This window comes from Podarcis raffonei, chromosome 3 (assembly GCF_027172205.1).
Source record: "Podarcis raffonei isolate rPodRaf1 chromosome 3, rPodRaf1.pri, whole genome shotgun sequence".
NCBI lineage: Eukaryota > Metazoa > Chordata > Lepidosauria > Squamata > Lacertidae > Podarcis > Podarcis raffonei.
In genome coordinates, this window is record NC_070604.1 from 76,911,683 (window position 1) to 76,935,860 (window position 24,178).

The window sequence follows — 24,178 nt, forward strand, 5'->3', positions numbered from 1 at the left end:
GCTGTTGCACATGGAGCATCTGCTTGCTTCTCTGTGTAGAGTGGTTTTTATCTTAACTTTAAGCGATCCCCTCCCCCCCTCAACTGGGCATTAATGTGGTGTTAGACAAGGAGTCTCTTGGATTGCAATCCTAAATGTGTCTACTCAGAAGTCTCATAGAGTTCAATGACACTTCCAGGCAAATGAGCAAAGGATTGCAGGTGCATATCCTGACAAAACTCCTGTTCAGCTGTGATAAAAATCCATAAATATAGCATGTGAGTGCCACCCTGTCTCTGTCTCCCTCTGTAAATTGAAGGGCAGGTGTGCAAAGCGAGGAGCCCACTTCTACGGGTGAATATTTCCTGTGCATTTTAGAATCCAGGTTTAACAAGATTCTGCATCACTCAAGGAGCCTCCATTCAGGCGCCCCCCTTTCTTGCATTATATTTTCAGATAGTCCCACCTGAAGAGGGCTAAAGTTGGTAGGAAATGGCAAAACTACCATCCTTACTAGTAAATAAAGAAGCTTATTTACAGATGTGTTTACTAAAGCTGGAATTGGTGGTGGTGAGAGGACAAATTCTGAGCTGTTCCAGTCTTCTGGGTATAAATAATGCTTTTGCTTTTAATTTTAAAATAGGGACATTGTCATGAGAAAGACCCCTCTTTCCTTGTTTGAACTTGAGAAAAGTCCTAGTTATGGACCATCTGTCTTCACAAAACGGGCATAGTATCACTACCAAATGCATGAAACCGAAATGCACAAATGACACTCATTGTTCCAGCACAGGAAAAAAAAAGTATCTACTGTTCCAATTAGACATTTACTTTTGTGAAACATGTTTATGGTGTGACATTGTGCAAAAAAAGGTATGCTTTTGTGTATATTTGTACCACCACGTTTCTTGCATCACTATCCAGTAACTTCAACAACAAGCTATTGTTAGCAAGAGTTGACTTCTCTATTTTTAAATATCATGGTTATGCTTTTTCTTTTCTCTTTACTGTTTACCCTCAGGCATCTTGCTTGTACTGAGTCCTCCTTCACTGTTACTGGCCGCTATGTATTTTGTAAGCATGGAGCAGAATGCTTATTCAGCCCTGGGATTAGACTTCTCCTAGAATTGACCAAATTTGGTGAGGGTCCCACATCCTCCCTGCCTTTTGAAGCTTCTGGGGTTGGCGCAATGGTAGCTGTAGTGCTAGACCTGTTGCTTGATGGGAAAATGGCTCTGGCTCAACTTCCCTCAGGGTCGTCTTCCACCTTTGAAATGTGTCTCCCCTGCTTGAGCTGCCAGGGCAGACGGGAATATAAGCAATTGAGACCACTCGCATTTTAGCCTACTGAAAACTGTCTATACCAGATTGGCATTAAATATGGCTTCTAGATGAGAAAGTTACCTTCTTGATGTGGGAGGCAGCATCACCTGAAGCACAAACTATCTACTAGTTTATGTTTGCATACTCCTGCCTCCTTGAAATATGTTGGTTTGTGACAGGCTAGGAGTACCAAAACGCTGGTGTAATACAAAGAGCAACATACAGCCTAAAGCCATAAAGTGCGAGTAACCAGACCAAGCATGGCAGTCTTTTGAGCACGACTGTTTAAGGCCCAGATACTTGAACAGGTGGGGGCTATAAACTCTTGACTCTGTTCCTGTATGTAATTCCTATAATGTAAAGTTAAAGGTACAGGGAAGCTGCCACACTTAGCTTTTGTGAGCACTGAAATCACTTTAGATAAAAGCTTGGGGGAAAATAAGCTTGAAGCAATATGTGACTTAGAATGTGTTTTTAAATAGTGTGGGGTTTTTTTCTAATGTTCTTGTGTTATTTATATTTAATTGTACTTGCCATGACTTTGTACATGTGAATAAAATCACTTTGGGGGGAAAAACATTTTGAAAAAGCAGTTGTTGTGCTTTCTTGATAATGGTGAAATAAGTCTTATGACTCTTATGTAAGTTTTAGGGGCCTCGTGCCTCTGAGTCCTCAGTGGGTTGCCACCTTAAGGCTAGGAACTGCAAAAGACTATAGCAGGAATAGGGAACCTCTGACCTAGAGCCCAAATACAGCCCCCAAGGACACTATTTGGCCTCTGACCAGACCTGCTTGCACCTTCCTTGAGTAGTTTTTGGCTGGTTGTAATGTGTCATTCCACTTTGACAATCCCTCTCGGTTGCCTGTAAGATAGAGAGGGATGCATAAGAATGTGTAGAAATTAACCGCCTCTCAATCTTTTTTCTCTCTGCACCATGCATAATTTTATTCATCATGTCTCCTCTTTCCCTTTTTGCAAGCTAAAAACTCCCAATTGGCTTTTTGGAACACAAAAACTTTTCTTCATAGGGGAATTGCTGCACCCTTCCTTGATCATTTTGGCTGCCCTTTCCTGAACCTTCCACCATAGGTTTAGAAAACTATAGTATTTATTCCCACAAAATGCACCATCTTGGATGGCTTTTAAAGATTAGTCAAATTTGTGGTGAATAAGGCTATGTTTTACCTCAGGCCTATGGGTTGAATGTGGCCCTCCAGGCCTCTCTCCCTTTGGCATTCAGAATTCTTCTCAGGCCAGACCCCTCACTGGAACCACAAGTCATTTTGTGTGGCTGAAATGTGTTCTTAAATTCCACTAATTTCTCTTGTTTCGTCTGGATGGGTGATACGGGTTTTGTGTGTGTTGAAAACTAGCCTGCTGTACAAAGGCAAAAGTTACATTGACTCTGGCCACTTTTGCCTCTGGCTCCATCTACCACTGCAGCATGGGCCCTAAAGGTTGCGCAAACTGGAATGTGGCCATTGGGTTGAAAAATATTCCTCACTATGGACACTAATTTTAAGCTGCTTTCAGACACAACTGAGCGACACTAGACATCTAGGCACCTCCCTCATACACTTTATCTTTAGTGGTAGGCCCCTTTCCAGTCAGCAAAACCGTAAAAGATTGGATGGGCTAAGAAACTCCAAACATACTGGGAAATGCTTAAATGATTACTACATGTAAATAAGAGGTTTTTAGCGTGTCTATGGGTTTTGAAAATCTTAGGAATAAATTGGACTAAGGGGAATGATCCAAGTACTGCTTCAAACAAGTGATCAAGTTAGTAGACTCTTACCTTTGTTTTGGCATAGAATACCAGCTGTCTGAATAAACATGCCCAATAGGTTGTGGTTGCCAAGGCTTTGTCCCCTAAGTGAGCAGAGAACTGTAGCCCTGATGTAACACTGTGGAAAGATCTGACCATATATTAATCACCAAGTCTATCCTAACTTACTACTAAGTAGATACAATAGCTTTGAACACCATTTACACTAAGGGCTTATTCACCCTTCTGTTTGGTGCGTGACTTCTAGGCATTGGTCCGAGAGATTTTTCTTTTCTCCCACTGCTTTCCCAGGCAAAACCCGATGTTTACTGCTGAATCAGAGGAAACCTCAAATTGGGTTTTCTGCGGCTTAGTGCAGTAAACAGCAGGTTTTCCTCGAGAAAGTGGCAGGACAAAAGGAAAACCTGTCATGGGCTAGATAGAAGAAATCACAAGACAAAGCGAAGTATGTGGATGAGTCCTAAACTTTAGATCGTATGGATTTTTGGTCTGCACTTTATGAGGGAGGTAACACTTCCTTGAAAAAATAAAAAGACCTGGGTTGCAATACATAATTTTTACGATTTCCTTTCCACCTTAACTACTCATGTTTCCTAAAAAATAGATATTTTATTTTTAATGTTACTTCTCTCCCCAAGATGATAAACGGGTGTCTCATAATGTTGTATTCATTACCTAAAAACAGGGTAAGAACACATTAAAATTTGGGAAACTGGTGATATTTTTCAGTTCTCCATAGAGTATAGCTGGGTCAGCTTTGTAATATTAACAGGAAACATGCACTGGGCAGTTGGCTGCTGGATTATTCAGTAAGAAACATAGAAAATCCAATTATTACTGTCCAGAAATAACCTAAGTAAGACCAAAGCTTAAAATCAGGCATTGCACATGAAACCATTTAAAATCACATAAGCTACCTTATTGTGTGCTTGTTTCCACGGCAATCATGACACTTTGTTTTAGCAAGTCATGATTAAGATTCTGAGCATTTAATGTATGGGGGTGTCGAATGTATGCAGATAAATAAGATTATTGATATTGTTAAAATTCTGAACATCTACCCTTGGCAGGATTGAGATTTCATAGAGATGCAACAGTGCACACTGGAGACGTTAACAATGCAGGAAATGGTGGATGCATGAAAAGGCTGATCAGCCAGGGAGCACAGCTTTCCACCCCTTCCACCCACACCCTCCCCAAGCCTGCCATGACTGAAAAGAAACCTACAGTAAATACATTTAAATAAAACCTTTTATTTAGTAACATTTCTCTGGTGACATTAAGCAGCATAGTAAATTCTTTATACAGTATAGAAGTCATGCATTTAAAGTTTAATGTATACTAACACTGTGTAAAAGCACTTTTATTTTTAGAAGCAATTAAATGCCAAGAGCATTTGTCTTGAGGCTCAACTGTAATAATACTCCTTAAGCTCTTGCAGTTCCAACTTGTGGAACCAAGCCAATACAGGTAGCAACCTAGCACATTTCAACTGCATGAACTACAGTTCCTCCAACTCATGTTAACAAGGGTGTACAAGAGTACAGCTACAATTTTCAGAGTCTTGAAGTGTGACACTACACACTGCAAGGGATCCCTTAGAAACAGTAATATAGTGAAGGCAAGCCTTTATAGACAACAATCAATGACCTGGGTGTCTCTAATCATTTCCTGAACCAACTTTCCTCCTCGCAAAGCCTAGCTCTAATATTTAAATAAACCCAGTTTTGGGAAACAACCAGGAAGAAGTGTTGGGGGCAATCTGGGCACAGGAGGTATGAACTCTCATGAAATTTTCTGCAAAAACAAAAACTCATTCATGCTAATTTGCAGACACAAAATTTGGAAAGGAGCTTACAAAGATTAGTTTAGAACTGAAGCCACAGTACAGTTCTGCCTAAAGTAATTTTAGCCCCATAGAAATTTTAAGTTCCAATTGTCTTTCCCTTTATCAAAGATAAGCAAGTTTGTGAAGTGACATTTATTAGCTAAATCTGGAAACAAACAGCAAGACAGAGAGTTTATCGTGCCTGCATTTGCATTGATGTTAAAAACAAAACAAAACAAAACAGATCACTGGAGGGAAGTAGAGGAAACAGAACTCCCTCAGAACACACACAACCCAAACTACCTAAATACAAACAGTAAGGCACAAGGCCTTGAGTTCCCCAACCAACTATAAAGGAGGCTAGCAATAGAGACAGACCGGTTTTTGTGCTGTAGTACTAACTACCAACCATTTACATCAGTCTATGCTAACCTGGCACCTTCCACATATTTTGGACTACAAGTCCCGCTGGTTAAGGCTGATGGAAGGCCTAATCCAAAACGTCAGTCAGGCACCAGGTTGGCCCAGGGTGATCCATGTGTGGAAGATGAAAAGGGATTGTGGGAAAGAACTAAATGCAACAGGAAGATGTACAAAGACCTATGGAGTAAATACCTGAGTTTTCACTACATCATTAATCGGTTCACAATTAATAGTAGCATGGCACCTCCTTTTTTCTGCTATTCCCTCCAGTTTGAGAGAGGGCAGCAGTACAGTAGTTACTGGGTAGGGGGTGGGAGGGAGGAGAAAGGGGAGCTTCAAGTATTATGTAGAAGACTAGGAACAAGTTACAAGTTGGACTTTAGGACTTACTGACTAAACTTCTTTGGAATTGTTGACATTAATATATGTAATATTAGAAAAAATACATAATAAAAACACACACACACCAAATAATATTCTTTGAAAGTACGTCTGAACATTATAAGACATCCATGCAGTGCACCTCATAAACCCATGCTGTGAACCAAAAACGTTAATGGATACTGCATGCTAATCACTTTCTTTACTTTGAGTGGATGTTTAACTAGACTTCAAATTGACTTTTTTCCAGTACAATGCATGGAGGCATGTTATTTTGTTTACACCAGTCTACTTTATTTTTGGGAATTAACTTTTTTATGAATCAACCCCTTTTAAGTTAAAGGTTCTCATTTACCTCAAAGGATTACAGTATCCATTTTGTATACTAATGAGTAACGTGCTTGCAATCTGGGTCAATATTACTTTCCCTGAATGGTGGGGGGGGGGGAGGGGAGGGGAGGATGAAAAATGTACTCAAATGCCAACATTAAAATGTGTTTTTCATCTTGGATTCAAATGAATGAGCTGTCTCCCAACCATTATTTATTTACTGAAATGCAGCAACAGGCCTGCAGAGCTGGAGGACCGCCAGTTCCTGGATGAACTTGCCCATCAGTTAAGAGTCGTAGTCATGGGCCCTGCTCTGGGCACCCCTGCCACTGGAGCCTGACCTGTTTATCTAGGCTTATGGCATTCAGTTTACTTTGCTGACCTGTTCAGTTTTTGTCATTCAATGTGATGAGCTTTGACTTGGCACAGGACTGCTAAAGTCTTATTTGCATTATTTTAACTATTTTACCTGCACTGTAATGAAGCTTTGTTACTTTTATTTGCCATTTTGTATTTATTGCAATTGTTTTTTCGAGTTGTTCTAGACCACTTATTAAATTGCCTTAAATGCAATTTATGAGAGAAAAGCAGCATAGAAACATCAGAGCAGCTATGTTCTAGAAAGGGTGCTTAAACCATGTCTTGTAGATCCTACCCCCAGTTGCTCTGTATAGTTTCTCCTCAAGGATGTGAAACTAGCTGAGACAGGAGGAGCTGGAAGCAGTGATTTTATCAGAAAAATGTCTCACAGTTCCAATCAAATTCAGCCTCTCCTGCTGCCTGCATTTTGAGTAAATAAACATTCAAAAAAGAGACTGCTCATGTGTCTTGCCAACTTAGGCTCAAATACTTATTTGACAATAATGTCAATGTTTGCCCTCACTGTGTAACATCCTCAGATATGACCAACCAAAATGTTTTAAGCAATGTACATCCTTAGTTAAAACTAACACAATCTAGCTCAAATAGCTATATTTACACCTCCCATATACCGCTTCAATGTTTCCATATTTCAGAATTATCTGTGTATCAACAGTCATAAATGTTCATGTTCTGGAGTTTTTAGGTGTCAAGAACATTTAAAGAGGCTAATTCATTTTACTTTTACATACGCACACCTGTCTCTCTTAAGCAGTCAAGGTTTCATATTTCCAAGTGTCTCTATAGAACTCTCAGTTAGATACCATGAAGGCAGAGGGCAGTGTAGATCTTTCACTAGTTGCTGCCATTTACTGTATTGTGTTTCTAAATTACAGAGTAAAAGAAGCTGACTGCAATGCATTACTACAGATTTTGAAGCAGTCTATACAACATATGCTACTTTTCATAACAAATTGCTTCTTTTTAAGGAGGATAACCTGAACAGAGTCTTAGGTATAGAAATTACTTTAATTTTAAAAAAAGAAGTTAGATAACGATGATTCACAACTTCAAACACTGTTCTAGAATGGCAAAACAAGTAGGCATTATCTTTTCCCCAAAACATAAATTTTCAGTTACAATTTCAGATGTAGAAAACAAGGATTTCCCAAGGCAAGATCAGACAGCAGTAAGCTCTTAAGATCACAAATGAATTGTATAGCCTACAGTTGTCAAAGTGATTGAAATACATTTAAGAATTGTCAGGAAACAGTTCAGTTATGCTTCAATAAAAAACCCACAACATATTAGTAAACTTATGGCCTGTTTTTCAAAAAAATAAATCATATACCTTGTAGAATGTGGCAAATAAAACACTGACAATCAATGCCAGTAGCTTTCAATATCAAATCATAAATAAAAGCTATTGTACAAAAAAACAAAATAAAAACAAACCACCAAACATGATAAAGCCTACCAGTTACATTTCAGTTCTTATTTATAAAACAAACAAATGTTAGTGCAACAATATGTCAGTATATCATGCTTTGGAAATTTAATGACCACATTTTATGTACACAGGATACAGCAATGTCTTAAACTGGAAGAAATGAGCAAAAATATGCAACAGAAAAATTTTTACATACTGATATTTTACTCTTGTCCACTGAATTACCAAATTTTATTTTTTGCAATCTTGCTGTGCCAAGTGCACGCTTCTGGAAGCCATTTCACAGTACTTTTAAAAAATACCAGATGTGGTATGCTTTACTGAATAAAAAGCAGTTCTAAAACTGCAGTCTTGAAGCCATGGCAGTTGTTTCATTAATCGTCATTTTCAAGGACAGCTGAAAAAATAAGCAGCATTTCGTGTTAAACAACGTAGGCATTCTATGCACACTTCAGGAACAAACTCCATGCAATTTAGTGTGAAACCACAGAATTAATCTATTTTGTTTTTTGAGACAGAAACACAATTAAGCAGTCCTTCACAAGGTCATACAACATACACAGATTCTCCACCTTAGTGGATTTTTGTTATGCACTAAGGAAATGTTCTTGAGGAAAGGAGGGCTATAAATGAAATAAAACAATATTTCTCAAATTAAGAGGTTCGATATAGATTTGAATTTTCATTTCAGTGTAAATCGTTACTTGCAACAGGACTGACTTCTGAGTAGGAATCATGGTTATAGTTATGCTGTTACAGATTTACATTGTTTTTACAAGGTGGATATCAAAAACATAAATCCTGACAGTAAAATGAACAAACAAACAAGCCCTTGGGACACACAGAAAATTTGAGGAAAACCACCCCACCTGTGGAGCTGGTGTATGGATTTTCCTTCCCTCAATAATCAGTGTCTAAACAACGATGCTGATCTCCAACTGCTAACACTTACCTCTTTCCTTGCTCAAATGAATGTTTCAGTTGTCTGTTCCTAACAGCCACATTCTTGAACACTTTGAGCTTGTGCTCTTCGTGGAGATCTCAGCTGTCTCAGGGCAGCATCTCCATACTGAATACCTGAGCCCATCCTTTCTGGATCCAGTTCACCTGATAAAACAAAACACCATTTGTTCTTACAGATGTTGTAATTACATTTAAATTCAAGGCTGTTCTCTTCACGAACATGTAATGTTAAAATTTAACTTTTGCTGAATGTAACAATAACAGTAGTCATGAAAAGTTGAGAGTGCTTTACACACAAACACATGTACATATGCACACAAATATAATTTGTACTTTTTTTCTTTTACAGAGGGGTGCCTGTTTTATAAGTATTGGTAAGCAAACTTTTAATGGCCCTATCCATTATACAAGCTGCTGTGTCCTCCCCTTCCTACTAGTTGGAAGATGTACAGCAGATTGGAAGCTAGATGTCAGAGGCTGAGAGGCTTCACACCCAAGAAGCCAGTTCAGAGTTACAATATTATTAATAATCTAAATGTCAGACATCTCTTTCAATAATCACACATTTAGAAACATTTTACATTTTTACAGCAACCTGTAAAAAAATGCTTTGACAGCATCCCCTATCATTGGGTGATTATCCAATGATATACTCAAGCCAATCAATTTCAACGCGTCTACCCCACTGAAACTGCTGTTAAAAGGGTGCTAGTGGGGTGTTCAATGAAAACCAGTTACACCTCCTTTTGGATTGTGTTCTTCAGGGTCATTTGTACTTGCATTAAGGTATTTGACAAGTTAAGACACAGGTGAGAATTAGGTGACACTTTATGACAATAGAAGAACACATCTAGTTTGAGCGCAGTTTATCACATGTCAACATTTCACATACTCTAAAGTGTCTAATACTATAGAGGTGAAAATATTTTGAGATCACAAACATGAACTGTGATTACCTGACTCAATTTTATTAAGTATTTTTCTGGCACACTGTACAAAGGCCTCTTCAACATTCTCCCCTGTCAATGCACTTGTTTCCAAGAACATAAGTTCTGAAACAAATATGAACAAAAAAAAATATTTGCAATCATTATTATTATTTATTGAAATTATGTATCGCCCTATACTTGCAAGTCTCAGGGTGGTTCACAGGATAAAATCAGAATATAAAACCACAAAATACAGAATCAAAATAAAAACAACAACCCAATAATAACCCCTAACACATTTTAAAAGGGCATAGGATCGATCGATCAATCAATCAATCAATCAATCCATCAGTTTGAAGCGATATCCTGATTCAGTCTTCCCTGATTAGCTGCCCTCCAGATGTTTCAGCAGAACACAACTCCCATCATTCCCAACCACTGGCTCTACTGGCTAAGGCTGAAGGGTGCTATAGCCCAAAATATATGTAGGGCACAGAGTTGAGAAAGGCTACCCCAAAGAACAGTCAGGGAAAGCTGGTCCAAAGAATGGTCAAAAAGCACCTGTTCCACTTCTGAAGCTAATAAGCACATTCTGCCCTGTTTTTGCCACCCGTCCCCTACTGTACTCCTCCCCTAAGCACCTATTCCAAGCAAGAGAAGGGTTCCCAAACCACAGGAGTGTCTTTTCAGCTAACAACAAACCAAGATAAAAAACAATTAAACAAAATATTATCTATATCAAACAAAAATATGCAATGCATTCCTAGTTGTATCTGCCCAGAAGCAAGTGCTGTCAAGTTGAATGGTGCTTACTCCTAGATATAGGACTGCAGTCTAAATTAAGCAACAGTAAACAGATAAGATGTAGCAGAATAACTTCAACCAGAAGAATACCCAAAGCACTGAACAATTCTAAAACAATGCAGTCATAAACTGGTTTCAAGACACCAACAAAGAGGCGTGCGGAAGTTCTCAGATAATTGGTATATGCCCAATGGACATATTACCCAATTACAACCACACCAAAATTGGGGGATGTTTCATAAAGAGTTGTCTTCCAACTTCTTCGTCCCATTTTTGGAGACTGAGGGGGTTGCAGAATGGGGCAAAAATATTCACCCACTCAGAATGACAGAAGCACTGACCTCACTCTGACTTGACCTTACCCTCCATACTAGTAGCTTCCAATACCTGCGTGGGAGGTCATAATTCCAAATGATGGGGAGTTGTGGTCCAAAATATCTAGAGGGAACCAGGATGGGGAAGGCTGATACAGACTATCACCAGACTAAGATAGGTCATGAAAAATACTTACCATTTTCTTGAGCAAACCTGGATGCTTCCAAGAAAGTGACTTCCCGATCTCCATCAAGATCCTTTTTGTTCCCACACAGTATTATAACAATATTCTGACTTGCTAGCATCCTCGCATCTGTTAGCCAGTTAGTAAGCGCATTGTAGGTTTCTCGACTGCATCACAAAAGGACAAATTATTAGATGTTAATAATTATGCTTCCCCCCTTAAAATTATGTTTTAATTATCCTAGCTAACTAGATGATTTACACAACGATAGTTCATGTTCACTTTGATAGAAGATCAACAAAAACAACAACATTGCTGTGCTTTCTTTTGTCCACTGTAAAATACTACAGAGAAGTTATTGCCCAGCAATAATGGATTCAGAACACCTGCTGTCCGGACAGGTGGTAGGGTGCAGAGCAGGCAGGCAACACCAAAGAGCATGCAGTGTTAGTCCTACATTTGGACCTGTGCCAGTGCACTGTGGACACTGAAAGCAAGGGCAAGTGTAACCAGTGAAACTTGCCCCTTATACAGTTGACCGGAACATTACAACAGACTTGCTTTTTTTGTAGTGTGTGTGTATTTAAGTCTCCAGGAAAATCAGTTTTGAGTTAAAGGAACACCACTCTGTTTCTGAGGCATGGACTCTAAGACAACTGAAAGTAAGGGGGCCATTTCTATGAAGGAGTCATTGGTATCCAAGAATGCTGACAGAAAACACTCTCAGGAGTAAACGAAGCATGGTCCCCAGTGTTTCTTCATCCAGAAAAAAAATGATTCCCAAGATGGCTAATGGTGATGGTCTCTCACAATTTCAAAAAGTCCTTGATGTGCAAGACTCCGCACAGGACTTAGAAGAGTCCAAGTTTGGCATCATGGCCTACTGTATGTATATACTGCAATCAACTGCTAGTACCAGATATAAAAGCTTGGGCATAAATAAATTTTAAGGAAACATGGCTTCTGCATGTTGGGGATGGAGAGGAGAGAGATGAACTAGGAAAGAGGCTAGTCTGGCTCCTAAGCCACTGAAGTCAGATTTTGTACTAGATTGAACTTAAAATATTTTTATATGTAGGATGGTTTGAAAGGGGTTCTTTACTGTAAAATTAGACCCTCGTTTAAGATACAGCAGCTCAAATGAAATAGGGCTGGGAGCACACTTGTGTGAATTTTGTGTGCGTAACATCAAGAAGCTATGAAAGCTGAACTTATCCCATGATAATTGCTCTTATGTGATTAATTTATCTTGGCTGTAAAGGATTACATGTCTACCTAAGGATAACCACAGGAAGAGCAGAATAGTTTATCTGTACTTATATTTATAGCAGTTTTTCCTTTTACCTGGTGATGTCATAAACAAGTAAGGCACCCGCTGCACCTCTGTAGTAGCTTCGGGTTACAGACCTGTGAAGGAAAACATATACCACTATAAGATGACAATAAGCTATGCTCTACACAGTGCTACAATTACGAACAATACAGAAGCTACTGTGTCTGCTTAACAAGGCAGTACAGTCATGATTGAGCCAAAGTTGAGCAGCTTTAAGCCTCATCAGTTTTGAGGGGGCATATATTAAAACTCTCCAGAAGAAATGAATGATTTAACAATACTTACTTTTGCCTACAAGTTCTCCTATAGTCACAATACAACTGGATGTCACAGAACTAGTGAAACAGTAGCCAGTATCCAACAAACTTGCTAACAAAAAAGTCACATGCCACTTTCTTCAACTAACATGCCAACAAATTTCTGTGCTATGAAAATATACCTGAATCGCTCTTGTCCAGCTGTATCCCATATTTGTAGTTTTACATATTTGCCTCCAACATTTATTATCTTTGAACCAAACTCCACTCCTATAGTATGATTTGAGTCATCTTTGACTAGAATAGAAAAGGTGCCTATTAGTATTCAAGTACAATTTAAAGTACACAAGGATATTATATTAACAGTGACATTTTTATTATTTATCGATAATTTGTTCTGTACAGGCAGCAGTGTATTTGTTAACTTAACCAAGGGGAATTTTTATGGTAAATTCATACACACACACACACACACACACACAGTACTTTTCAACACATATTCAGGGGTATTAGAATATGCTTCTGTGAACACTTTGTGAATATGCTAGACAAGATATGTCAAAATGAAATGCATTATATAGTTGTGTGAATTCATCCAACATTGGATGGTGGGCTACGTGCATATACATATATATATACATATATGCATGCACAAATGTGACAATTCCCAAAATTTACTAGTGGCACCAGTCAAGGAAATTTCCTTATTCAAAGGTTGCTTTGTGACAAAACAAATGCCTCCTTCTCACCCACTTTTGTTAACTAAGATTTATGAGAACATGCTATCAATACCCATGCTTGAAGTTGTGGCTACCATGTTTTCATTTTGTGTAGGATCAAAATTTGTTATCACAGTGTCACATAAATGGAACGTGTGAACTGACCAGAAGAGCCTGGAATCTGCCTTGATGGAGTGCCATTGTACTGGCAAGGGGTATTATGTAGAATGGTAATCTATCAAGTCAGCTCTTAGGGCTATCCTGGGCAGTTCACACACCCCATTTATGTATCACTGTGATAGCAAATTTTGATCCTACACACAATGAAAACATGGTAGCCATGGTATCAAGGAAGATATTGATAGCATGTTCTCTCAAGCCTACATAGAAAGTGATTTGGGTAGATAATACATACCGAGGAGTAAGCTACACTGAGTACAATGGGATTTACTTCCAAGGAAATACATGGATTGCATTGCACATGTCCCTACTTATTCATACTACTGTCTAAGATCACTTCTGTCCAAAAAATGCTGTTAGCCAGGACCAATGTGGACCAGAGTTCTGTTGAGCAACCCCCACAAAAACTCCACCCCTAAGAACCCCACAACATCTGCATTCTACTTACATTTCTTCTCAATAAATTGATGAAGCAAACAGGATTTGCCAGTGCCTGCATTTCCAATTACCAAAAACTTAAACAGGAAATCTGAAAATGATAAGACAATCAAATGAGCATCTTCAAATGCAAAAGAAGCATGCTATTACTGCTTTTTCCCTTTGTCATAAAAAGAAATCACAAGGACAGATAAACTGTCTGCTTGCTATTCAGTGCCTGGCTTAGCAAGATATTGCAACAGAACAAAGGAATAAGTATGGCTATTTGTATTCTACACATGACATATGAATCTGTCTAAGACAAAATTCAGCATTTCAGATTTGAATTTTTCTCCCAGCCTTTGTAGTACTATTTTGGTAATAAAACAAGAGCTGATTTATTCCAACAATCTAGATTCTACAAAGTGTTGAATCAAACATTAAAAAAAACAGGACAGGTTTTCTGTGAGGCATAAGTAGCAAAGGACAAATAATAATAATAATATAATATAATAATAATAATTTATTATTTATACCCCGCATCTGGCTGGGCCTCCCCAGCCACTCTGGGCGGCTTCCATAGAAACCAAAAATACAGTAAAATATCACACGTTAAAAACTTCCCTGAACAGGCAGAAGATGTCTTCTGAATGTCAGGTAGTTGTTTACCACTTTGACATCTGCTGGAAGGGCGTTCCACAGGGCGGGCGCCACTACCGAGAAGGCCCTCTGCCTGGTTCCCTGTAGCTTTGCTTCTCGCAATGAGGGAACCGCCAGAAGGCCCTCGGCGCTGGGCCTCAGCTTTAAAGGTCAGCACCAACACTTTGAATTGTGCTTGGAAACGTACTGGGAGCTGCCACATTCTGGATTAGTTGTAGTTTCCGAGTCACCTTCAAAGGTAGCCCCACGTAGAGTGCATTGCAGTAGTCCAAGCGGGAGATAACCAGAGCATGCACCACTCTGGCGAGACAGTCTGCAGGCAGATAGGGTCTCAGCCTACGTACCAGATGGAGCTGGTAAACAGCTGCCCTGGACACAGATTTGACCTGTGCCTCCATGGACAGCTGTGAGTCCAAAATGACTCCCAGGCTGCGCACCTGGTCCTTCAGGGGCACAGTTACCCCATTCAGGACCAGGGAATCCTCCACACCTGCCCGCCTCCTGTCCCCCAAAAACAGTACTTCTGTCTTGTCAGGATTCAACCTCAATCTGTTAGCCGCCATCCATCCTCCAACCGCCTCCAGACACTCACACAGGACCTTCACCGCCCTCACTGGTTCTGATTTAAAAGAGAGGTAGAGCTGGGTATCATCCGCATACTGATGAACACCCAGCCCAAACCTCCTGATGATCTCTCCCAGTGGCTGCATGTAAATGTTGAAAAGCATGGGGGAGAGGACAGAACCCTGAGGCACCCCACAAGTGAGAGCCCAGGGGTCTGAACACTCATTCCCCCCCCACCACTTTCTGAACACGGCCCAGGAGGAAGGAGCGGAACCACTGTATGACAGTGCCTCCAGCTCCCAGCCCCTCCAGACGGTCCAGAAGGATGTTATGGTCGATGGTATCAAACGCCGCTGAGAGATCCAGCAGAACTAGGAAACAGCTCTCGCCTTTGTCCCTAGCCCGCCAGAGATCATCAACCAGTGTGACCAAGGCAGTTTCAGTCCCATGATGAGGCCTGAATCCCGACTGGAAGGGATCCAAATAGTCCGCTTCTTCCAGGCGTGCCTGAAGTTGTTCGGCAACCGCTCGCTCAATCACCTTGCCCAAGAATGGAAGATTTGAGACTGGGCGATAGTTGGCCATCGTGGCCGCATCTAAAGATGGTTTTTTAAGAAGCGGTTTAATAACCGCCTCTTTCAGCGGGTCTGGGAAGGCTCCCTCATGGAGGGAAGCATTCACCACCCCACAAAGCCCATCGCCCAGTCCTTCCCGGCTAGCTTTTATAAGCCAGGATGGGCAAGGATCCAGGAGACAGGTGGTTGGTTTCACTCGTCCAAGCAGCCTGTCCACATCCTCGGAGGTAACAGATTGGAATTGATCCCACTCAACTTGACTAGACAGAACTCTAGCACTCTCCCGCCCCGGCCCTGCTCCCACGGTGGAGTCTACTTCTTCCTGAATCTAAGCAATTTTATCTGCAAAAAACTTTGCAAAATCATTGCAGGAGAACATGTGGCCCGTACTGGGCCCCGATGTTGTAGGTGGTTCCGCTAAATTATGAACCACCTGAAAAAGTCTCCTGCTGCTGTTTTCTGCAGATGCAATAGAGGCGGTGAAGAAATTCTTCTTCGCCGTCGCTATCGCCACTTGGTAGGCTCGACGTTGAGCTCTAACCTGTGTCCGGTCAGATTCGGAATGAGTTATCCGCCACCGGCGCTCTAGCCGTCTCAACGATTGTTTCATTGCCCTCAGATCCGTGGAAAACCACGGGGCTGTCCGGGCTCCATGCAATCGGAGAGGGCGCTTCGGAGCCAAACAGTCAATAGCCCTGGTTAACTCCACATTCCAGCGGGCCACCAGGGAATCAGCTGAAAGGCCATCAACATGGGATAAAGCATCCCCTACCACTCTCTGGAAACCATTTGGATCCATTAAGTGGCGGGGGCGGACCATCCGAATTGGTCCCACCTCCCTGCAGAGGGGATGGGTCGCAGAGAAGTCCAATTGCACCAGGAAGTGATCTGACCATGGCACTTCTTTCGTTTCGCTTTTACTTAGTGTCAGATCACCAACATCCATAGAGGTAAACACCAGGTCCAATGCATGTCCGCGGCTATGGGTTGGGCCAGACTTATTCAGGGACAGCCCCATGGAGGCCATGCTTTCCACGAAGTCCCGAGCGGCCCCTTGTAAGGTCGTGTCGGCATGGATATTAAAATCCCCTAGGAAGACCAAGCTAGGTGTCTCCAGGAGAACATCCGCCACAACCTGAAGCAGCTCGGGCAGGGAATCCTTGGTGCAGCGGGGAGGTCGGTACACCAAAAGGAATCCTGTACTGCCCCTATTACCCAACTTCCAGAACATGCACTCAGAGAATTGGGTCTTCCCAATAGGACGCCTGGTGCAAACTAATGACTTCCTAAAAATCACTGCAACCCCGCCCACATGACCTGGGTTGCTGTGCGTAAGAGAAACCTGGCGGACAAGCAGCGGCAAGGACAGGCCCATCTGCTTCATCCAACCAAGTCTCTGTTACACATGCCAGGTCAAGTCCTCCATCCATGATCAAGTCATGGGTGGCAGTGGTCTTATGAATCATTGACCTGGCATTGCACAGCAACACTTTCAGGTCATGTGGGTATCCCTTGCTGATTCTAGTATCCATCCAGTCAGGACCAGACCCGGAGGCAGGGATAGTCCTCAGACAACGACTAAACCTGCCTCCTCTGTAATGACATGGTCTGGTCTTAGCGTAACTCCTCCTCCTACCCGTGATCACTGAGATCGGTTGTCCCAGTGCATCCCCCCCGTGGAACATGCCCCAGCCATTTTGTGGGCTGGGGCCCACTCCCCGGCAGCCCTGACCCCTCTCCCTAAGAACAAAATAACACCTTAAACAAACAAAACCAATAAAACAATACAAACAAACAAAAATGTAAAAATTACAAAAACATCAAAATAAAAAAAATAATTCCCCAAGCCCAACCAAACATCCATCCCATCCCCACCCCCACATACAAAAAAATCCAAAAGAAATTTTTAAAAAACATTTTAAAAACACTCTGTGCCCCTCCGGCAGTAACAACTGTCCTAGTGAGGCCTGTCAGGCCCCGCCCTAGGCCAGGTGGTAAGTGGCAAGAGCAGGGCCCTCAGGAACTCACAAGGGAGTCCTCCTAGGCAGCGGCAGCAAGCAGTCCTTGTGAGGCTTCAGGCCCCGCCCCAGGCCAGATGGTAAGTGGCAAGAGCAGGGCCCTCAGGCACTCACTCAGGGGAGTCCTCCCGGGCAGCAGGCAGCAAGCAGTCCTTGTGAGGCTTCAGGCCCCGCCCCAGGCCAGATGGTAAGTGGCAAGAGCAGGGCCCTCAAGCACTCACTCAGGTGAGTCCTCCTGGGCAGCGGCAGCAAGCAGTCCTTATGAGGCTTCAGGCCCCGCCCCAGGCCAGATTGTAAGTGGCAAGAGCAGGGCCCTCAGGCACTCACTCAGGGGAGTCCTGAGTGCCTGACATCAAGCTGGATTTTTCAGATACATACCCAAGTTTGGCATCTCTGAATGCCATGATAAAAAACTAACTGAAGTTATAATCCAATTTGGATGAATCAGCAGAAAAAATATCCCTTTCAAGTTTGCAAGGCACAATATGAAAAAGAGTAGGGCAGGGAGAGGAAGGACACAAACTAGCCAAAGCAAAGCACTTTTAAGTGGGAGATTTATGCTTTTAAAACAGCAAACATTTAGTAACACCTATAGCTGTGGCAGGGAACTTTTCTGCAGCCTGAGAAGTGCATTCCCTCATATGCAGCCATTCAGGGGCCACATGCCAGTGGTGGATGGTGCCAGAGGAAAAATTGGGAGGCACAAGGGATGTGATTTTTACTATTATATAGTAGGTAATGCTCCTGTACCCAAAAACCAGAGGTTTCTACACACACACACACACACACATTTTTTGGTCCTCTATCAAGGTACCGTAAATAAAAGGAATGTGACCTGAGGAGGGGCATAGCATGGGAGAATTTTGATGGCTGGACAGAGGTTTGGAGGGCTGCATTTGGGCCTGCAACCTAAGGTTCCCAACCCCTGATCTATGGGATCTTCAGATCTTTCACAGTCTGAAGCTATCTGACCACCAAACTTCTCAATTACGTCACATTCAAAACTGGCTTACTCTATACATACAAAGTAAAGTTTCTCTTGCAAATATGAAAAGGCTATCAGCAATGCCTAAGCAGTAATTTCTAAACTTTCCCAACATGCTCAAATCCACACTGCAGATAATATATTCCTTTTACAACTGGGGGGGGGGGATCATAGTGCTATAAAGTAGCATAGGCTCATGTGAATCGGATGTTAACCTGAAACTAGCTATTGTTATTCTAAACAACTGTGGGGAAAATTGTTTGCATGTTTTACTTCTGGCACAGTGTAGTGAAAGCAATTCACATGCCAGTTATTTCTTCAGCTTTACTTGCAGCTTCTTTTTTCTAGATGAAACAAAAAACTAAAAACAAAAACAAAGCCATGAAAGGCACTTCATTATAGGGCTGATTTTCTCTTTCTTCCTCACTGACAAAGAAGCTTTGAGCTCCAAGATTTGTTGAGCTGTCTGGCCTCTCACCCTAGAGAAGACTGTTGTTACTAGGAATGACGGAAGACAAAAATGCAGCCAAGAAGAGACCCACAGTCACTATTATCACAGCCAATCTTGAAACATTAAGGGCTATCTAGAGGCAAGAACCTCATAACACAAATGTGAATGCTATGAAATACACGACTATCAAAGCTTTAAGGATGCAATAAATGAGCATTAAAAATTATTGATTCAGGGTAGCTTTTATTCTTCAGTTGTTTTGAGAAATTAAAAATCCAACCATTACTTTTTCATGTTGTGTTTGGAGTGTACAAAGGCTCTATTATATTGTAAAGGTAAAAGGACCCCTGACCATTAGGTCCAGTCGTGACCGACTCTGCAGCACTCATCTCGCTTTATTGGCCAAGGGAGCCAGCATACAGCTTCCGGGTCATGTGGCCAGCATGGCTAAGCTGCTTCTGGCGAACCAGAGCAGCGCACGGAAACGCCATTTACCTCCCCGCCGGAGCGGTACCTATTTATCTACTTGCAGTTTGATGTGCTTTCGAACTGCTAGGTTGGCAGGAGCAGGGACCATGCAACAGGAGCTCACCCCGTTGTGGGGATTCGAACCGCTGACCTTCTGATCGGCAAGTCCTAGGCTTTGTGGTTTAACCCACAGCGCCACCCGCGTCTATCTATTTAGAAATTCTCAAAAATATTCCACTCTGTGGGCAATATAACAATTCCCCTAATAATGGTAGAATTAGACTAGATGTGATGGTAGATGTAAACTGAAAAATCAATCTTTTGTGCATGTACTATGGATCAGCAAATAAGAATGGCATCTAAAAACGAATGCAGTGCAGTACTTCATCTCCTGCAGTGTTCTTTCACAGATTTTCTTTATTTGGCGTAGATGTATTACTGCTTTTATTCTATGAATCTACAAAAATATTTTCTTCCTGGAATATTTTTAAAGGAAAAACAAAGACAATTACCATGAAAAAAATACGAAATAAACTAACAATTTAGTAATCTCATCAGGGAAATTAGAGCAGGAAGATCTCAACAAAAAGTCTCAAAGAAAGGGGAAGTAAAAATATATTTTTAATTGTGGGATAGTGAAGCCCAGAAAACAAGTTATTATGCCTGAGATATTCCAAATCATGGAGGCTCAAATTGGAGTATACTCTTCCTGCATCTCTGCCTCTTCTTTTATGCTGCCCTAAGTTTCTTCCCAGAAGCTCTTCAAGTCATCGTTCAATACATAATGAAGTTTATGGGATACTGCCAAAAGATAATGGTTTGGTATACAACAACCAGAATTTTTCACTTTATTTTAAGAAAATGGGTTTGACTCAAGCGAAAAAAAGCACCAACAGTAGAAGTGCAAACAAATTGGGTCCCAGCAGCTACTAGAAAGAAACAAGTTCCTCAATTAAAACAAAGGTGCTGCTAATCAGGAAGTTTAACTATGATGTGTAGCAGAAGAGTACAGTAAGCCTTTAGCTAAAACCATACATGCTCTTGATAACATGACCAGGGACCATCTGCTGCTATGTTGCTAGCATACACTACAGCTTGCGTTCAGTAAGGGGCATGCAACCAGTATGTGGTTGCTAACTCAAGAGAGCTCCCTGAACTTGGTGTCTTTATAGATGTAAATGGTATTACTTTGCCTATCCTTATTTTTTCACTAGCTCACTGGCTTAATCACACACCTGTAGTATGATTTCTTGTAGCATAGAGTTTCTCATAAACTACAGCTGTTAACTCTCCTAGTTTTGCATTATTTAACCCATTTTCCAGATTTGTAGAAATATGTACATTACTTGCTCCTTTATAAACATGCGGCAATTATTCACTTGGCCCTGGTATAATTCTCTTCATTTTTTTTTCAGGCTGAATAGCATTGCACTAGCTTCTCCAATCTGGTGCGCTACACATAAATTCCCATCAGCTCCAGCTAGCACTGCTGGGGTTGTTGGGAGCTGTAGTCCAAAATACCTCTTGAGCGTCTTTGTAAATGAAATTGTATGCATCAGGCATAGGCAAACTCAGCCCTCCAGATGTTTTGGGACTACAACTCCCATGACCCCTATCTAACAGAACCAGTGGTCAGGGATGAATGGGAACTGTAGTCTCAAAACATCTAGAGGGCTGAGTTTGCCTATGCCTGGCATACATCATACAACAGATATGGAGCACCACTATGTTTAAGCATGTAGTGAAGCATAAGCTGAGCACTGACAAAGATTGAGAACTGTGATCATTTACCAACAGAGTAGACTGACTGCAGTCTTGAGATAGAGAGCATATGCAGCCTTGGCTCCAGCTTTTGTCCCCAAGTAAAAAACGCTGCTTTTAGAGCATTTAATCTAGATTTGTCACATAGGATAGGCCTTCTTTCTCTTTTCAAAATCTGGGTGCAAGCAGATGCTATTAGTTCAGCAACACTGCTTAATGTTTCCCATGAATTTCCTAGTTTTTCTGTTTGTTTATTCCAGTTGCTATCAACACAGAAGAAAATTCTCCCACTAATGTTACTTTCCCCATAGCAAAAACCATTACCTCTCAGAAGCAGCCCTACATACAGCACCATACATGGCTCACTATTGCCTCACAGTCTGGCCTAATACAAGTCGTGACAGCATCCCTTGAAAAAGGTATGGTAGAAATTTAAGAAATGGGTTTAAAAATGCATGTTTGGCCTAATGTGGGTATCAGGTTAGAAAATGGTTAGAAACTAAAAGATAAAGTGCGAGACTGGCTTCATTATTATCAAATAAGGGAGGCCTACAATTTGGACAAAAAAATTGGCTTCCAGGTGGAAAAATCAAAATTGGAAACAGAATTGCTAGATCCCAAAACTAAGATACTTTCAAGAATGTATAACTTGCTGTTGAAATGGAATACTCAGGATGAAACGGTTAAATCTGCTATGATTAAATGGGCACAAGATGTTGGACATAACATTATGTTTGCTGACTGGGAACAGTTGTGGACCACAGGTATGAAATTCACGGCATGTAATGCCTTAAGAGAGAATATTATGAAAATGATATACAGGTGGTACATGACACCAGTCAAGCTTGCAAAAATCTATCATTTGCCCGATAATAAATGTTGGAAATGTAAAGATAATGAAGGTACATTCTTTCACCTTTGGTGGACGTGCCCAAGGATTAAGGCTTTCTGGGAGATGATATATAATGAAATGAAAAAGGTATTTAAATATACCTTCTTGAAGAAACCAGAGGCCTTTCTCCTGGGCATGGTCGGCCAATTGGTGTTAAAGAAGGATAGAACTTTTTTTATGTACGCTACAACAGCAGCAAGAATACTTATTGCAAAGTATTGGAAGACACAAGATTTACCCACCCTGGAAGAATGGCAGATGAAAGTGATGGACTATATGGAATTGGCGGAAATGACTGGCAGAATCCGAGACCAGGGAGAAGAGTCGGTGGAAGAAGATTGGAAGAAATTTAAGGACTATTTACAGAAACACTGCAAAATTAATGAATGTTAAAATGATGTCGGAATGAAATGAAGCGGTTTTAGTAACAATGTTAAAAAGGAGTATGTAAAAATGGTTTGTTAATAGATGAAAAAATAAGGCTATAATATGTTAAGATAAAGAACTAAGATAAAACAAAGAGGGAAAGGATTTGCTGAATTAACCATTCGAAATGGAATACAAAAAAGGGAGGTGTGAGGAGGTCAGGGAAACAAGTAAATGAAAGGCAAGACATTGAAAGATGGACTTATTTTTAACCGGTTTTTTTCTTTTTTTTCTATTCTGTATTTTGTATTTTTTGTTTTCTTTTTTCTATTTTCTTACCATCTTTGTAACCTTTTTTTGAAACTTTAATAAAATATCATTTAAAAAAAAGAAAGAAAATGGTTAGAAACTGCTGATCTATAATAGCACAGACATAAAAATGATAGCCTACCGAACAGGCCTGCTGTGAGTGTTATATAAAGAAGAGAGAAAGCTATACGAAGGGCTTTAATGTGCCAATTACAATTGCATAGGTTAAGATATATGTTTAAAAAGCACACGTAGTTCTTGAAAAAAGCCAGTGATCCATACAGCCGAAAAGCCGAGGACCTGTATGCAACACCACTACTACCTGGTTTCTCCATTCCTCCTGTCTACACATGGGTACCAAAAACAGGGGAAAGCAAGGAGGGAGGAGGGAGGGGCGAATACGAAGACATCTGCAAGGGCCTCCCCTGTGCAAGGTGTGCGTACCCACAAGCAATACTGGCTCTGTCCTTGCATTGATTTCTTTGATTTCTAATGCTGCGCGGCCGTTCCCCGCCCTGGGCCCCCACGGGAAGGGCAGGCAACAAATGCTATGAATTCTGCATAAACGGGGGCGAGAGAAGCAATAACGCCGCGCGCGCTTGTGCCATGTCCGTCTCCACCGCATCACGCCGCAGGTCCGAAGCGGGCCCGCGGGCGCCGTGTGCGGAAAGAGAGCGCCCACCTCCCTGAAAACAACCCCTCCCTTCCCTATCTCTACAGGCACAGCCGCCGCCCGCAGCCCCGCTTCACCTCAGAGCCCGAGTACCACCCACCCAGCCCAGCCCCTCCCTACCGTACGTCTCCGACATGGCTGTCTGCGACATTTTCCGAGCGACGCGGCCGCCCCTCTGCCCGCCACCGCCGTTGCCGTCGCCGCTCGGGGGGCACGCAGGACCTCGAAGCACCTCAGGGAGGCCGCAGCCTTGAGAACGGCAAAACACCTCCGGCGGCGGCAGCGGCGGCGCTGCTCCCCCTCCCCTCGGGCGGGGGAAAAGGGGAGGGGTGAGGAGAGGGAGGGGGAAAGCGCCTCGGCCAGCCACCCAGCGGCTCGAGAGCGCGTCTCACGAGGTTTGCGCCTGCGCAGGCGGCGGCTCCGCCCTCTCCGCCCGGCCCTTTGGCGGCGGAGCGGCCCGCAGCTGTGCGCAGGCGCGTTGGCGCGCCAAC

General features: G+C 41.8%; 1 protein-coding gene across 1 annotated transcript; it reads right to left on the reverse strand.

Moving 5' to 3' along the window:
- Positions 1-7,424: 7,424 nt before the first annotated feature.
- Positions 7,425-24,063, reverse strand: RAB4A (RAB4A, member RAS oncogene family). Its single transcript, XM_053382520.1, has 8 exons — positions 23,808-24,063; positions 13,997-14,077; positions 12,832-12,946; positions 12,404-12,466; positions 11,072-11,226; positions 9,784-9,879; positions 8,817-8,971; positions 7,425-8,261 (listed from the first exon to the last, which is right to left on the reverse strand). The coding sequence occupies exons 1-7, from the start codon at positions 23,836-23,838 to the stop codon at positions 8,856-8,858; spliced, it is 657 nt and encodes a 218-aa protein (XP_053238495.1). The 5' UTR covers positions 23,839-24,063; the 3' UTR covers positions 7,425-8,261; positions 8,817-8,855.
- Positions 24,064-24,178: the final 115 nt, after the last annotated feature.

Excerpts from the sequence above, each read along its gene's own strand:
- RAB4A (XM_053382520.1), bottom strand. The coding sequence starts at position 23,838 with ATGTCGCAGACAGCCATGTCGGAGACGTACG. Across the intron at positions 11,227-12,403 it reads CTTGTTTATGACATCACCAG|TCGAGAAACCTACAATGCGC; the intron begins GTAAAAGGAAAA and ends TTTGTGATGCAG. Across the intron at positions 9,880-11,071 it reads CAGGTTTGCTCAAGAAAATG|AACTTATGTTCTTGGAAACA; the intron begins GTAAGTATTTTT and ends TATTTGTTTCAG.